This window comes from Delphinapterus leucas, chromosome 16 (genome assembly GCF_059928025.1).
Source record: "Delphinapterus leucas isolate spDelLeu-1000000601 "Yukka" chromosome 16, BTC_Dleu_Yukka2, whole genome shotgun sequence".
Classification (NCBI taxonomy): Eukaryota; Metazoa; Chordata; class Mammalia; order Artiodactyla; family Monodontidae; genus Delphinapterus; species Delphinapterus leucas.
The window spans coordinates 50464556-50481230 of NC_143144.1; the positions used below are offsets into that span (position 1 = coordinate 50464556).

At 44.3% G+C, this 16675-nt stretch overlaps 2 protein-coding genes and 1 pseudogene across 2 annotated transcripts in view; all 3 read right to left on the reverse strand.

The window, feature by feature from the left end:
- LIPA (lipase A, lysosomal acid type) overlaps nt 1-16675 on the reverse strand; it is a 100387-nt gene that overhangs the window by 40608 nt on the left and 43104 nt on the right. The window lies entirely within an intron of this gene.
- Nucleotides 2524-8620, reverse strand: LOC111172518 (serine/threonine-protein kinase MARK2-like). Its single transcript, XM_089897902.1, has one exon. The coding sequence runs from the start codon at nt 6213-6215 to the stop codon at nt 5547-5549; it is 669 nt and encodes a 222-aa protein (XP_089754028.1). The 5' UTR covers nt 6216-8620; the 3' UTR covers nt 2524-5546.
- Nucleotides 6392-7525, reverse strand: LOC111172672 (serine/threonine-protein kinase MARK2-like; annotated as a pseudogene).

The window sequence follows — 16675 nt, forward strand, 5'->3', positions numbered from 1 at the left end:
CCCACATGCCACGGAGCAACTAAGCCCGTGCACCACAACTACTGAGCCTGCACTAGAGAGCCCGCAAGCCACAACTACTGAAGCCCGCGTGCCTAGAGCCCATGCTCCGCGACAAGTGAAGCCTCCACAACAAGAGAAGCCACCGCAATGAGAAGCCTGTGCACCGCAGCCAAGAGTAGCCCCCGCTCACCGCAACTAGAGAAAGCCCACATGCAGCAACGAAGACCCAACGCAGCCAAATAAATAAATAAATTTATAAAAAAACAATATCAGCTATTATGCATGGTAATTCCATTAGGATAAAGTCTTTGAAATAAAATTTATAGGTCTAACAAAGGTTCTCCTTTAAGGATTTTTCTTATTTGTTCTAATATTTTATTCTTCTTTCAACATTGTTTAAAGATGTCAACATAGGGACTTCCCTGATGGCACAATGGTTAAGAATCCACCTGCCAATGCCAGGGACACAGGTTCAATCCCTGGTCCAGGGAGATCTCACATGCCATGGATCAACTAAGCCCGTGCGCCACAACTACTGAGCCTGCGCTTTAGAGCCTGTGAGCCACAACTACTGATGCCCGCGCGCCTAGAGCCCGTGCTCCGCAACAAGAGAAGCCACCACAATGAGAAGCCCGTGCACTGCAGCGAAAAGTAGCCCCCACTCACCGCAACTAGAGAAAGCCCGCGCACAGCAACGAAGACCCAACGCAGCCAAAAATAAATAAATAAAAATAAATTAATTCAGAAAAGAAGAGATGCCAACATATTAGACAAACAAATCTTTGGTAATGTAAGTGTTAACTTCTCTGGAGACAACCATACAGCCCTTTAAGATGACATGAAAGTGTGTATAAGTGAGACTGAGGTTTCTGCAGCCTAGAGGTTTCCCTCTCTTTGGGGGTAAATTTAAAGTGACATATTGGCAAGACAATAATTCAGCTGTAGCTTTTTTTTTTTTAATGGGTAAGCACTTTATTTATTTATTTTGGCTGTGCTGGGTCTCAGTTGCAGCACGCGGGATCTTTAGTTGCGGTATGCGAACTCTTAGTTGCAGCATGCATGCAGATCTAGTTCCCTGACCAGGGACTGAACCCCGGCCCCCTGCACTGGTAGCGCAGAGTCTTACCCACTGGATCACCAGGGAAGTCTCTCAACCGTAGCTTTTGAAAATATTTCCTTTCCAAACGTTAACATCCGGTAAATGAACATATCCCCTGTTAGATCAAAGAACTCAACACAGGAAAAGCACAAGCATAGGTACTCCCTTCACCTCCGTGCATCATCTTAGACCTTTCTTAGACCCCAGGCTGCTCCAGGAAATTCTGGTCACCTAGAAAGACCCTTCACCTCTAGCTCATGCTAAAAGTACTCCTTATTCCAAACAAGATGAAAGATAACATTCTTCCTAAGGGAAGGCAGAGGAAACAGGAGGCCCTCTTCTCGCATAATGACAAAAGGGAATACATTTGTTTTAAGTTTTTGTGGTGAGGGCGCTGGGTTTTTGGCCCAAATTCCTAGCACTTCCATGAATGAGGCTCCTTCTGAGTTCCACTATGAAGGCCTATCCACAGGTACAGTACTTGTGTTTTCCTCTGAGTGATTTTTACCTTGTGATCCTTTGTAACCTATCAATAAACAGGTTGTCAGAGCTGGAGTATCTTCTGCTTCACTTGAATGTCGATGCTGAGGGAGGTACTCACTAGCTTCGGAAGAGGAAGGCGCACGGGCCCTGCAGCTGGAAGGCCGGCTCTCTCCCGCTGAGGACTCGCTTTTGAAGTCTCTCCACCGTTCGTGAAGGGGACGAGTGGTCCCTGTTTGTGTGAGGTTGCTTTAGATGACCGGCTGTTATCTGCGGAGGAACAGCCAGGAACGGGTCATAAAATGTCGCGAATCACTGTCAGAATTCTGGGCCTTAGCCGGGTCCACATCCTCTCCCGCAGTGGCTTTTCGCCTTGGTGCACGGTCTACGGGATGAAACAGTTCGTGTTTCCTCCAAGCTCCTCACGTTGTGCAATTTGGCCACAGAGTTGAAGCTCTTTTCACTCTCGGCGGGCAATTTGCAAGTGACCTTGTCGTTGTCAAAGCCTCGCGTAGCGCTTCAGCGCCTCCCAGAGCTCTGCCGGACTCGGCGGCCCGAGTCCCAGGAGCTGGGGCTCCAAGCGGGGACACGGGCGCGAGGCTGGAGGGCGACGTACAACTCGGTCTCCCGGCAGTCCCGCCGCTCGCGCCCATCGCTGCCGAGAAAGACAAATACCGTATGCTAACACATATATATGGAATCTAAGAAAAAAAAGTGTCATGAAGAACCTAGGGGTAAGACGGGAATAAAGACACAGACCTACTAGAGAATGGACTTGAGGATATGGGGAGGGGTAAGGGTAAGCCTTGACGGGGTGAGAGAGTGGCATGGACATGTATACACTACCAAACGTAAAATAGATAGCTAGTGGGAAACAGCCGCATAGCACAGGGAGATCAGCTCGGTGCTTTGTGACCACCTAGGCGGGTTGGGATAGGGAGGGTGGGAGGGAGGGAGACGCAAGAGGGAAGAGATATGGGAACATATGTATATGTATAACTGATTCACTTTGTTATAAAGCAGAAACTAACACACCATTGTAAAGCAATTATACTCCAATAAAGATGTTAAAATAAACAAAAAGGATGTTGATTCGTTACAAAACCGCCATCTAGAAAGCCAGTCACGATTTAAACTTCCATCAGAGATCAATTATTGCAGGATTGGATCATATTTTGGGCACCTATTTTGCAATTTATTTCATATTTGAGAGAGGACGAATTTTTAAAAATTTCTTTACCAAAAATTGAGACTAAGTCCTAGTAATGAATCTGCAGGTCCAATTTGTGATGGCAACTGGATGTGATTACAGAGTCGCTGAGGTGTTAAGATGTGAGGACCTGGGCTTAGACTTTGGAGTCAGAATTCTGGTCTGTCATTTGTTAGTTGTGTGGTCTCAGTGCCAATTTCTTTCTCTTTAAAGGATTGCTTAACTATGTCTATGCAAAGGGCAGATGGATCTTGGGGACAGTGGATTTTAGTCAACTTAATGAGATGGTCACTTCAGTTTAGCTGCTGTTCCTGCTTTTCATTGTTGGAGAAAATTGACCCATTCTGGGGCAGGTGGTATGCAGCTATGCAACTGGTAAATGCTGTAGTATCTATTCATGTTAGTAAAGACCAATAGAAGCAGTTTGCTTCCAGCGGGCCAGACCGGAAATTCACCTTCCCTGTCTTATCTCAGGGATACAGCCCTCCGTCACTATTTCCTTCACAGAGACTGATATTTCTTCATTTCCCAAGACATCATGCTGGTCCACTGTGATGCTGATGGTATGCTGCTGATTTGGACATGGTAAGCAGGAAGTTGCAACCATTCTAGACACCTCGGTAAGACTCATGTATATCAGTGGGTGGAAATAAGCCCCTTAACATTTCAGAGGTCTGCCACCGTAGCAACGTTTCTAGGAGTCCAGTGTCTGGGGCATGTTGACATGTACTTTCCAATGTGAAATACAAGTTGTTGCATCTGCTCCCTTCTCCTACTGATAAAGAGGCACCAAGCCTAGTGCGCCTCCTTGGAGTCTGAGACAATGTGTACCCCGTTTGAGCCTGCTACTTTGACCCATTTTCTGAATTATCCTAAAGGCTGCCAGTTTTGAGTGCCCACAGAGCGAGAGAAGGGTCTGCAGCAGGTCTGAGCTGCAGGCAAGCTGCCCTGCTACTTGTGCCATATGACCCAACAGATTTGAGATGCCCAGAGTGTCTGTGACAGATAGTGATGCTCTATGGAGCCTTTGTCAGGTGAATCACAGAACACACCTTTGGGATCTTGGAGCATAGCTATGTCATCCCCTGCGAATTACTATTCTCCTTTGAGGAACAGTGTCTGGCTTGTTCAGGACTCTTAGTAGAGAATGAATGAATACTTGACGATAGGCCATCAAGCTATATGTGATTGACTACCCATGATGAATTGGGTGTAGCCTGACCAATCAAACTATAAAGCTGGGTGGGCACAGGAGCTCTCCATCATCAAGAAGTTCTGTAGATGAAACTGAGCCCATGTAGGACCTAAAGATGCAAGGAAGTCCCACAAGCAAGAGTCCCATGACCCGTAGTCTTTCTACATTGCCTTTTCTCTCTCAGTCCTCACCTATGGCCTCATGGGGAGTTCCATGTGACTAGCTGACTGAGGAAGAGATTATTTGGACCAGTTTATACATGGTTCTGTATGATATGCTTGGTACCTCCCCAAAGTAGACAACTGTAGCACTCTAGCCCCATTTAGGGGTGGTTCCAAAGGACAGTGGTTATGGGAATTTCCCCCAGTGGAAGAGCTTTGAACAGTTAACCTGCATGTTAATCTTTCCAAGAAGGAAAGATGTCCAGAATTAATGGATCTACATTGACTGTGGCTCCTTTAACCTGGAAGCTGAAATACCTAAGTCACCACTTTGGGCTCCTTATTCCAGTAATGCAACAGGCATCAGAACTTGGGTCAATGATTGCCAGCTTCCTTTTTTTTTTTTTCCTCCCCACATCTATACTCCCCTTCCAACTCAGGTCCAAGCAGAGAAAGCCAAATACATTTCTTAAACCAATCACATAAGATGTCCATCTCTAGTTAGTCCTCCTCCAGCTTCCCGGTGCCAGCAGCCCCCAGTCTGGGCTCCTGGAGCCTTCCCTTTCCACCTGGGAGTTTCCCACTGCTCTGTCTGCCTGGGGTCCCTGCCAAATGCAAGTGATGGTGGCGACTCCTCTGGGCACCTCTGAGTAAACAGCTGTGTGTTCTCACTGGAGTCGCCTGTGTTTATCATACAGGGCATCGCGCCTCCCCAGCAGGTAGAAAAGAAGAAGAGCAGGGTTCCAGGGAGGCGCCGGGCCTGGCTGCGATTCGGCTCCAGGTGGGGGAGCGCGGCCTCAACTTGGAACAGGGCCTCCTCTAGTCCCCGGGCGGGGGTTCTGAAGGCGATGCTTCTGGAGGCGTGGAGATGGGGGTCCGCGTTTCAATCCCCTAGGTCGGGAGGCCGCCCTCCCTGCTCGCGAGTCCCGGCTGCCCGCACAGCGGCTGGTCCTGGTTCTGCTGCACCGGCAGCTGCTTACGTGGAGCATCGCCTTGCCCCGCATCCTCTCCTGCCCCCGCAACATCTCCTGCCCCCGCATCGTCTCCTGCCTCCGCACCCTCTCCTGCCCCTGCATCCTCTCCTGCCCCCGCATCGTCTCCTGCCGCCTCATCCTCTCCTGTCCCCGCATCCTCTCCTGCCCCCGCATCCTCTCCTCCCGCTCCACGAAGCTCGTGGTCTCCATCGTCCATCTCAAGTGTAGTGAGCGCGGCTCACGTTTTATCTCTGCCTCGGCTGCTCACCACGTGAGTGAGGAGTGTCATCCCTCTGTCTTGGCTTTCAGGTTCATTCAGGTTCCTCCGGCAAACCTCGATTTCTTCCTGTCGATTTGGACTTGAACTTCCTGAAGAAGCTCCCGGTGGAGCCGATCGTGGCTTTTGCCGCTGGCGGAGGCTGGGGTCTCACCTCAGGGCAGAACGTCTGGGTCTGGCACCTGTCGGGCTGCCCCTGTGGGCGAAGTTTCCTTTGGACAGAGCCGGGGCTCCACTCCCTACTGACACTGCAGGTAGACGGGTAGACTCGGGGACAGGTGGGGGCTGTGCTGGGCTTGGGCTCCTCACAGGTACTCTCCGCGGGGCGGGGCCCGGAGGCCCCCGTGGGCTGCACTTGGATTCCTGGTGCAGGCGGGGCCGGGTTAGACTGTGGCCGAAGCCGAAGCCAAGGGGGCCCCGGACCCGCACGGTTAGGCTGCCGTGGCCGTTCCGCACGGAGGCCTGGCCGAGGCTGGCCCTCTCCCAGCGCGGGGGATTCCTGCTCTGATTTGTGCCGGTGGAGAGGGCGCTGGAGGTGGGCGGCAGCGGCGGTCTTCTTCCCCTGCCGCTCGTGCTGTGCTGTGGCCTCCGCCCTGCACCCTGATCCTCCTCCACATCTGCGTTCCTCCCCGGCGGAGTGTTCTCAGAGCAGCAGTTAGAGGTGGGAATGTGCTGCTTGCGGCTGGCGGGGACCCTGTGCCGTTCCTGCGGGCGGGGAAGGAGTGCTGCGCTTAGATCCGCTGAAGGCTGAGGCTTCAGGGTGACCCGGTAGCCCTCTGGCTCAGATCTCTTATAACCCAGGAGCAGATATTGGAACATTACCTTGTCTTTCCGGCCTGTCAGTGAGTCCTGGATCTCTGTCTCCACGTGTAACCATGGATGCCATGAATTCAGTCTGCTGGGGGTTTCTGGTAGTCAGAGAGCAGCTCCATGTAGAGCTTTAGTTCCTCATATCCATGACTCACAGTAATCCACGGATCCTTCATGAATTGCTCTTACTTCTTACTGAGAATCAGGGATTTCTTAAACAGATTTTCATTCCATAAACATTCAGAAGAGAATATAATATATTCTGTCCTAGTACCCCTCTGGCAGTCCTTGAAGCTCTGTCCATCAAGAGGCAGGAATCCATCGGCCAGTGTAGACAGGGTGACTTCCTGTGGTTCTTCCCTGGAAGAGTTCCGGGCAGCATGAGGGGGCCCACCCCAGAAGGTGTCCAGCTTGTTGTAAAAGGCGCATTTGTTGCTGAAGCCGAAGTGTGATGTTCGCATCCAAGAGCAGGTTTTCTGCCTTTAAATCTCTGTGGACAATGCCATCCTGGTGGACTCTGCTCTCAGCTGCTTTGCTTTCCTACTGCCATGAGCCACGAGGTGCTCAAACACCTCTCCTCCACTAGCGTCCTCCTCTCCGCAAAGGCGGAGAGTTTCCTCAGCCTCCATCACTTCAAATACTTCACTATGTTGAGATGCTCCAAACCTTCATGATTCCTGCTTTGCGGGACAGTCTCCGGAGGCTGGAGGAGTTCCGCTGAGTCTCATCAATGATCTTCACGGCTCTCGCTTTCCCATCTAGGATGTGCCGGCCAACTTCACCGTAGCCCAGTCTTCCTTGCCAACTGTCTCGAGGGTCTAGAGGACACCATGTGAATCTGGGTCTCTCCTCAGCAGAGACAGCTTAGAGGCCCCGCAGCATGCTGGACTCACTGCTGTGCTTGGAGTCGAGGCGTCCTAACGTCGGCTTACATCTGGGAAGAGCTGGTGAGAAGCTTGGTCCAAATCAAAAGAAAACCAGTTCAAAGTTCACCCCATGAACTGGTCTTTATGACTGAATCAAAACACAATGCCAGACAAAAATGAAAATAAACTAAACTAATAAGAAAAACTGAAAAAGGAGTGATAAAAAGAATAAAGAAAAAAAGAGAATAAAAAGTAAAAATGAGAAAAAGAAAAAAGTGAGAAAAAGAAAGTAACAAATGAAATACACAAAAATGCCAAGGAGGAAACAGGGTACCTTTGGTCAAAGTCTCTCAGGTAACTGAAAAGCAGCTTCCTGAGCCAGAAGGACTGACAATTTAGGCCCAGCCAGGGACTTGGATAAGTGCTAGGAACTCCAAAGCAATAGTTTTGCATGAGGTCATGGGAAGAAATGGATCTACCAACAAGGCTGGGGATAATCCATTGTGATTTTCTCACTTTTTGATCTCAAAACCCCCTTACTCTTTAAAAAAAAATATTAAGGGCCTCAGAGAGCTTTTTGTATGGGTTATAGCAAGTGACATTACCTTATTAGAAATGGAAACCTGTAGTATGCTTCAGTGGCCTTTTCTAGTTTGGAAAGGTGTGATCATTTCTGGCTTTTGAAAACCTCATAATGTCTACACTTAAAATATTCAATATCCTTTAAAACCTGAATGATTCAGCTCAAAATAATGTCACAACTTAATTGGCATTATGATACTGTCTGAAATGTTCTGTTGCATAAGACACAGTAAAGAACATTATTAATAACTCTAAAGCTGAAGGGAAACTAGCAGGTATCATAGTTTGATTTCTTATTCACAGTTCTGCCCAGTTTCTTTGGAGTACATTTCTCTTTCCACACTCTTTCTCTCTTTCTCTCTTTCCTCAGGGCTCTGTACTAACTCCGACTTCTGCCTGGACCATTCTCAGAGATCCATATGGTTTCCTCCCCAACCTCATTCAAGTCTTTGCTCCAATGTCACCTTCTCAGTGCGACCCTCCCTGATTTACCTATTTGGTCTTACAAAACCCATTGCATGTCTTATCTGCCACCCCTATTCCAAACTATGTATCATGGAAATTTTTTAAACATACAAAAAATTTTTAAAGTATCTTCCTCATGTATCTATCATCCAATATCAATAATTTGCAACATTTTTGCAATCTTAGTTTATACATAAACACTTCAGTCTGCATCTTTAAATAAATGTATTTTAGAAACACTGCTACCATGCCATTATCAAATCTAAGAAACTAACATTATCATATACCAGTATATATTCAAATCTCCCGGTTATCTCAAAGATGTCTTGTTACAGTTGATATGTTTGACAAGGTACATATATTGCTTTATAATTTTTCCATAGCTATGTCACCACTTAAAATACTACATATTTTACATATCTGCTTCCTGTCTGTATCTCCCATTAGAATTTCAACTTTGAGCAAACAGAGATTTTTGTTTTGTCCTTTGTTCTAGGTATCTTCAGCACCTAGAATGGCTGTCACATGCAGTAGGCATTCAATAAATGTTTGTGGAATGAATGAATGAATGGAATTGGCAACAAGGATGTGACAATCGAGGGGTATGCTGTCTAAACCTGGTCAGATCTGTTAGTTTCTATCTCTAAAACTTTGAGCAACTTTTCTGAGCCTTGGTTTTCCCATCTGTAAAGTGGGACTAATAACACCCACTTTGCAGAACTGACTGCAGGGCTGCAGTCTTGTGAGAAACAGGGAAAATATGTGTACAGTGCCTGGCATGTAGTACACCCTCAATGAGGCTACTATTTATATCTTTCATTAAGTTACAGATCTTGAGATGAGATCATCCTGGATTAGGATTAGCCCTAAATCCTATGACAGTGTCCTTATGACAGAAAAGAAGACACAGGGACACACAGGTAAGAAGACCATATGAAGACAGAAGCAGAGACTAGAGTAATGCAGCCACAAACCAAGTAACACAGGACCCATCAGAAGCTAGAAGAGGCAAGAATGGATTCTCCCCTACAGCCTTCAGAGGGAGTGTGGCCCTGCCAACACGTTGATTTTGGATTTCTAGCCTCCAGAACAGTGGAGAACAAATTTCTGTTGTTTGGGGATTTCTGTCTTACACCAAGTTTGGGAGTACTGTGCCTGGGCTCAACCAATCCAATGGTTTGGAGCATGTTCACCATATTTTCAACGGATTTGAAGTTCAGGCCAAACTGGTTCTCAGTCTTCATTTATCTCTCTCTCTCTCTCTCTCTCTCTGTCACTATTCTCAATATATCTCCCCCAACTCCCACCTCCACTCTCCTACTTTTATGATGAACTCAGAGGCACCAAAAGATCTAATGATTTATTTCTGGCTTGTTCAGAGAGTTGTGACAATGGGACAAATATCAATTGGAGGGTCTCTACTTATGTGATCTGATGCTGTACAAATACATTTTCCATCATCCACGAAAGGTCAGGAAGGTGGGACAAATAGAAACATCAAGAGTGATTGGAGAGGGCCTGCACAGAATGGGAGAGGCAGCATGTGGAAAGGAAGGCCTCTGGAGTATGGAGTTCTGGAGTTTGGAGGATGATTTAACAAAGGCATGAGGAAAGGGCAGATGGCAGGAGCAAGAAGAACTACAATTGTGCAGCCTGTGGAACAAAAACCACATTCACAGAAAGACAGACAAGATGAAAAGGCAGAGGACTATGTACCAGATGAAGAAACAAGAATAAAACCCCAGAAAAACAACTAAATGAAGTGGAGATAGACAACCTTTCAGAAAAAGAATTCAGAATAATGATAGTGAAGATGATCAAGGACCTTGGAAAAAGAATGGAGGCAAAGATTGAAAAGATGCAAGAAATGTTTAACAAAGACCTAGAAGAATTAAAGAACAAACAAACAGAGATGAACAGTACAATAACTGAAATGAAAAATACACTAGAAGGAATCAATAATAGAATAACTGAGGCAGAAGAACGGATAAGTGACCTGGAAGAGAAAATGGTAGAATTCACTGCCATGGAACAAAATAAAGAAAAAAGAATGAAAATGAAGACAGCCTAAGAAACCTCTGGGACAACATTAAATACAACAACATTCGCATTATAGGGGTCTCAGAAGGATAAGGGAGAGAGAAAGGACCAGAGAAAATATTTGAAGAGATTATAGTTGAAAACTTCCCTGACATAGGAAAGGAAATAGCCACCCAAGTCCAGGAAGCACAGAGAGTACCATACAGGATAAACCCAAGGAGAAATATGCCCAGACACATAGTAATCAAATTGGCAAAAATTAAAGACAAGGAAAAATTATTGAAAGCAACAAGGGAAAAACAACAAATAACATACAAGGGAACTCCCATAAGCTTAACAGGTGATTTCTCAGCAGAAACTCTACAGGCCAGAAGGGAGTGGCACGATATATTTAAAGTCATGAAAGGGAAGAACCTACAACCAAGCTTACTCTACCCGGCAAGGATCTCATTCAGATTTGACAGAAAAATCAAAAGCTTTACAGACAAGCAAAAGCTGAGAGAATTCACCTCCACCAAACCAGCTCCACAACAAACACTAAAGGAACTTCTCTAAGTGGGAAACACAAGAGAAGAAAAGGACCTACAAAAACAAACCCAAAACAATTAAGAAAATGTTAATAGGATCATACATATCTATAATTACCTTAAACGTGAATGGATTAAATGCTCCAACCAAAAGACACAGGCTCACTGAATGGATACCAAAACAAGACTCATATATATGCTGACTACAAGAGACCCAGTTCAGACCTAGGGACACACACAGACTGAAAGTGAGGGGATGGAAAAAGATATTCCATGCAAATGGAAATCAAAAGAAAGCTGGGGTAGCAATACTCATATCAGATAAAATAGACTTTAAAATAAAGAATGTTACAAGAGACAGGAAGGACACTATATAATGATCAAGGGATCAATCCAAGAAGAAGATATAACAATTATAAATATATATGCACCCAACATAGGAGCACCTCAATACATAAGGCAAATGCTAACAGCTATAAAAGAGGAAATCGACAGTAACACAATAATAGTAGGGGACTTTAATACCTCACTTACAACAATGGATAGATCATTCAAACAGAAAATTAATAAGGAAACAGAAGCTTTAAATGACACAGTAGACCAGATAGATTTAATTGATATTTGTAGGACATTCCATCCCAAAACAGCAGATTACACTTTCTTCTCAAGTGCACATGGAATATTCTCCAGGATAGATCACATCTTTGGTCACAAATCAAGCCTCAGTAAATTTAAGAAAATTGAAATCATATCAAGCATCTCTTCTGACCACAATGCTATGAGATTAGAAATCAATTACAGGGAAACAAATGTAAAAAACACAAGCACGTGGAGGCTAAATATTATATTACTTAATAACCAAGAGCTCACTGAAGAAATCAAAGAGGAAATCAAAAAATACCTAGAGACAAAGGACAAAACACGATGATCCAAAACCTATGGGATGCAGCAAAAGCAGTTCTAAGAGGGAAGTTTACAGCAATACAATCCTACCTAAAGAAACAACAAACATCTCAAATAAACAATCTAACCTTACACCTAAACGAACTAGAGAAAGAAGAACAAACAAAACCCAGTTAGTAGAAGGAAAGAAATCATAAAGATCAGAGCAGAAATAAATGAAATAGAAACAAAGAAAACAATAGCAAAGATCAATAAAACTAAACGCTGGTTCTTTGAGAAGATAAACAAAAGTGATAAACCATTAGCCAGACTCATCAAGAAAAAGAGGGAGAGGACTCAAATCAATAAAATTAGAAATGAAAAAGAAGTTACAGTGGACACTGCAGAAATACAAAGCATCCTAAGAGACTACTATAAGCAACTCTATGCCAATAAAATGGACAACCTGGAAGAAATGGACATATTCTTAGAGGGGTACAACCTTCCAAGACTGAACCAGGAAGAAATAGAAAATATGAACAGACCAATCACAAGTAATGAAATTGAAACTGTGATTAAAAATCTTCCAACAAACAACAGTCCAGGACCAGATGGCTTCACAGGTGAATTCTATCAAACATTTAGAGAAGAGCTAACACCCATCCTTCTCAAACTCTTCCAAAAAATTGCAGAGGAAGGACTCCCAAACTCATTCTATGAGGCCACCATCACTCTGATACCAAAACCAGACAAAGATACTACAAAAAAAGAAAATTACAGGCCAATATCACTGATGAATATAGATGCAAAAATCCTCAACAAAATACTAGCAAACAGAATCCAACAACACATTAAAAGGATCACACACCACGATCAAGTGGGATTTATCCCAGGGATGCAAGGATTCTTCAATATACGCAAATCAATCAATGTGATACACCATATTAACAAACTGAAGAAGAAAAACCATATCATCATCTCAATAGATGCAGAAAAAGCTTTTGACAAAATTCAACACCAATTTAGGATAAAAGCTTTCCAGAAACTGGGCATAAAGGGAACCTACCTCAACATAATAAAGGCCATATATGACAAACCCACAGCAAACATCATTCTCAATGGTGAAAAACTGAAAGCATTCTTAAGATCAGGAACAAGACAAGGTTGTCCACTCTCACCACTATTATTCAACATACTTTTGGAACTCCTAGCCATGGCAATCAGAGAAGAAAAAGAAATAAAAGGAATACAAATTGGAAAAGAAGAAGTAAAACTGTCACTGTTTGCAGATGACATGATACTATACATAGAGAATCCTAAAGATGCCACCAGAAAACTACTAGAGCTAATCAATAAACTTGGTAAAGTTGCAGGATACAAAATTAATGCACAGAAATCTCTTGCATTCCTATACACTAATGATGAAAAATCTGAAAGAGAAATTAAGGAAACACTCCCATTTACCACTGCAACAAAAAGAATAAAATACCTAGGAATAAACCTACCTAGGGAGACAAAAGACCTGTATGCAGAAAACTATAAGACACTGATGAAAGAAATTAAAGATGACACAAACAGATGGAGAGATATACCATGTTCTTGGATTGGAAGAATCAATGTTGTGAAAATGACTATACTACCCAAAGCAATCTACAGATTCAATGCAATCCCTATCAAATTACCAATGGCATTTTTCACAGAACTAGAACAAAAAATCTTAAGATTTGTATGGAGACACAAAAGACCCTGAATAGCCAAAGCAGTCTTGAGGGAAAAAAAACGAAGCTGGAGGAATCAGACTCCCTGACTTCAGACTATACTACAAAGCTACAGTAATCAAGACAATATGGTACTGGCACAAAAACAGAAATATAGATCAATGGAACAGGATAGAAAGCCCAGACATAAACCCATGCACCTATGGTCAACTAATCTTTGACAAAGGAGGCAAGGATATACAATGGAGACAAGACAGTCTCTTCAATAAGTGGTGCTGGGAAAACTGGACAGCTACATGTAAAAGAATGAAATTAAAATGTTCCTTAACCCTATACACAAAAATAAACTCAAAATGGATTAAAAAAGTAAATATAAGACTGGACACTATAAAACTCTTAGAGGAAAATTTAGGAAGAACACTCTTTGACATAAAACACAGCAAGATCTTTTTTGATCCACCTCCTAGAGTAATGGAAAGAAAAACAAAAATAAACAAATGGGACCTAATGAAACTTAAAAGTTTTTGCACAGCAAAGGAAACTACAAACAAGATGAAAGACAACCCTCAGAATGGGAGAAAATATTTGCAAACGAATTAATGGACAAAGGATTAATCTCCAAAATATATAAACAGCTCATGCAGCTCAATATTAAAAAAACAAACAACCCAATCCAAAAATGGGCAGAAGACCTAAATAGACATTTCTCCAAAGAAGACATACAGATGGCCAAGAAGCACATGAAAAGCTGCTCAACATCACTAATTATCAGAAATGCAAATCAAAACTAGAATGAGGTATCACCTCACACCAGTCAGAATGGGCATCAACAGAAAATCTACAAATGACAAATGCTGGAGAGGGTGTGGAGAAAAGGGAACCCTCTTGCACTGTTGGTGGGAATGTAAATTGATACAGCCACTATGGAGAACAGTATGGAGGTTCCTTAAAAAGCTAAAAATAGAATTACCATATGACCGAGCAATCCCACTACTGGGCATATACCCAGAGAAAACCCTAATTCAAAAAGACACATGCAGGGCTTCTCTGGTGGCGCAGTGGTTGAGAGTCCGCCTGCCGATGCAGGGGACACGGGTTCATTGCCCGGTCCAGGAAGATCCCACATGCCGCGGAGCGGCTGGGCCCATGAGCCATGGCCACTGAGCCTGCGCGTCCGGAGCTTGTGCTCTGCAATGGGAGAGGCCACAACAGTGAGAGGCCCACGTACCACAAAAAACAAACAAACAAAAAAAGTCACATGCACCCCCATGTTCATTGCAGCACTATTTACAATAGCCAGGTCATAGAAGCAACCTAAATGCCCATCGACAGACAAATGGATAAAGAAGAAATGGTACATATATACAATGGAATATTACTCAGCCATTAAAAAGTAACGAAATTGGGTCATCTGTAGAGATGTGGATGGATCTAGAGACTGTCATACAGAGTGAGGTAAGTCAGAAAGAGAAAAACAAATATCGTTTATTAACGCATATATGTGGAACCTAGGAAAATGGTACAGATGAACCAGTGTGCAGGGCAGAAATTGAGACACAGATGTAGAGAACTAACGTACGGACAGCAAGGGGGGAAAGTGGTGGGGGTGGTGGTGGGATGAATTGGGAGATTGGGATTGACATGTATACACTAATATGTATAAAATGGATAACTAATAAGAACCTGCTGTATAAAAACATAAAATAAAAATTAAAAAAAAAGAGTGATTGGAGATAGAAATATTTCAAATAGGAGACAAATCAGTGTGTGTACATGTGTATGTGCTCGTGTGTGTATGTGTGTGGGCTGATGTGTATGATTAGTGTGTGTGCGTCCAGGCAAGAGAAGCAGGATCGTGGCTTAAAAACTTAAGTGGTACTAAGCTGAGTCTGACTCCACCATGCCACTGGGGGCATTCAGGGGTTAATTGTTACTGGTGTGTCGCTGTATGGGGTGGTGCCCTTCTGGGGGCCATTTGCAGAAATGACTAGGAGTGTCTTGGATAGATTTTAAGGTAAGGGAAGAGAAAATGGGAACACAGATTTGGTGTGAGGAACGTGACTCAGTGTGAAAGGGAGGGGAGGTTTGGGAAGTATTTTTCATTCTAGATCTGCCTTCCCTTCCTGCCCAGCCTAGGCTCCTACTTGTGTAGGTAAAAGTACATTAAAGCTCTTCTGTCACTACAGTTTCCATATGTGGTAACCCAGCTACATGCAGGGAGTCAAGGCAAACCTTTCTGCCAGTTCACTGGGGAGCAGGTGGCCTGGCCAAGGACACCAGGCTCAGCTTGGGCTTTGGAGAGAGCAGTGGCAGGAGTGGCACGGGAAGCAGGGAGGAGAAGCACCATGGAGATTCCATGGAGCTCCCAGACATATTTGGGAGTGGGGGGTAGACTAGGGCAGGGCTGGATTCTGCTCTTGTGGGTGGAAATGGAGCCAGAGAAACAGGGTTTTACTTCACTCTTCTGTTTCTCTCATGGAGATGCCGGTTTTGACTCCAGGCTGGAATGACCTGGGAATCACTGGTGACAGTAGGGGTATGAAACCAGTTACATTTATTGAAAGCCTGTCATTGCTGGAACTCATTGAAAACAAGCTTATTTTACAAAGCCAATGAAAAGAACTTGTAAGGCTTGTTATAATTTAGTGAAATTGATCAATAAAAAGAATTTACTTTGCATAGATGTGGATAACAAACAAATGAAAAAAATCTCCAAGATTAGAACCTATTAAGGCTATCATATCCTATTTGCATCAAAAACTTGTGGTCGTATGGTCCTCCTCTCTCCCCTCAGTCTCTCTTAGCCATGTCAGGCCTGTCAATCAGGAGGTGTCCAGTAACTGGGAGCATCTCAGCATCTCCACTCAGGCCTCCACTCACCCAGCAGCTTCTCCTGGAAGAGCAGCTAGGAATCCTGGGGATCAGGGACTCCCACTGGGTCACCTTTAATTGTGGTGAAGTGTTCTGCTTTTCAATCAAGTACTGTGGTTACCATGGGCAAAGCGCTGTGTTAGGCAGAGTGGGGAAATCTGCAGGGCTCCACACACCGCCTTCACCCTTAGGAGTGTTTGGGGAGAGTGAACACACTGAAATTAGAAAAGGAAGAGAGAAGAAAGCAACAGAAGGACAGTGTCATGTAGTGCTCATGTCCTGATGTAGCCTCATTTGTTTACTTTTGCTTTTAGTGCTTGTGCTTCTGGTGTCATATCCAAAAAAATCATTGTCAAGACGGATGTCAAGGAGCTTTCTCTGCAAGGACAATTTTAACGGACCCTGGAGGGGTGGAGGGCGCTGTCAGGTTTCCCCACTAGGGGGCGGGCTTGGCCACCTCACTGGCCCCTTGTGAGCTGGGCGGTGGTGGCCTGTCCATCTTCTTTCCCCGCAAAGGT

What these genes read in the sequence shown, in the direction of transcription:
- LOC111172518 (XM_089897902.1), bottom strand. Translation starts at nt 6,215, where the DNA reads ATGTTCCAATATCTGCTCCTGGGTTATAAGAGATCTGAGCCAGAGGGC.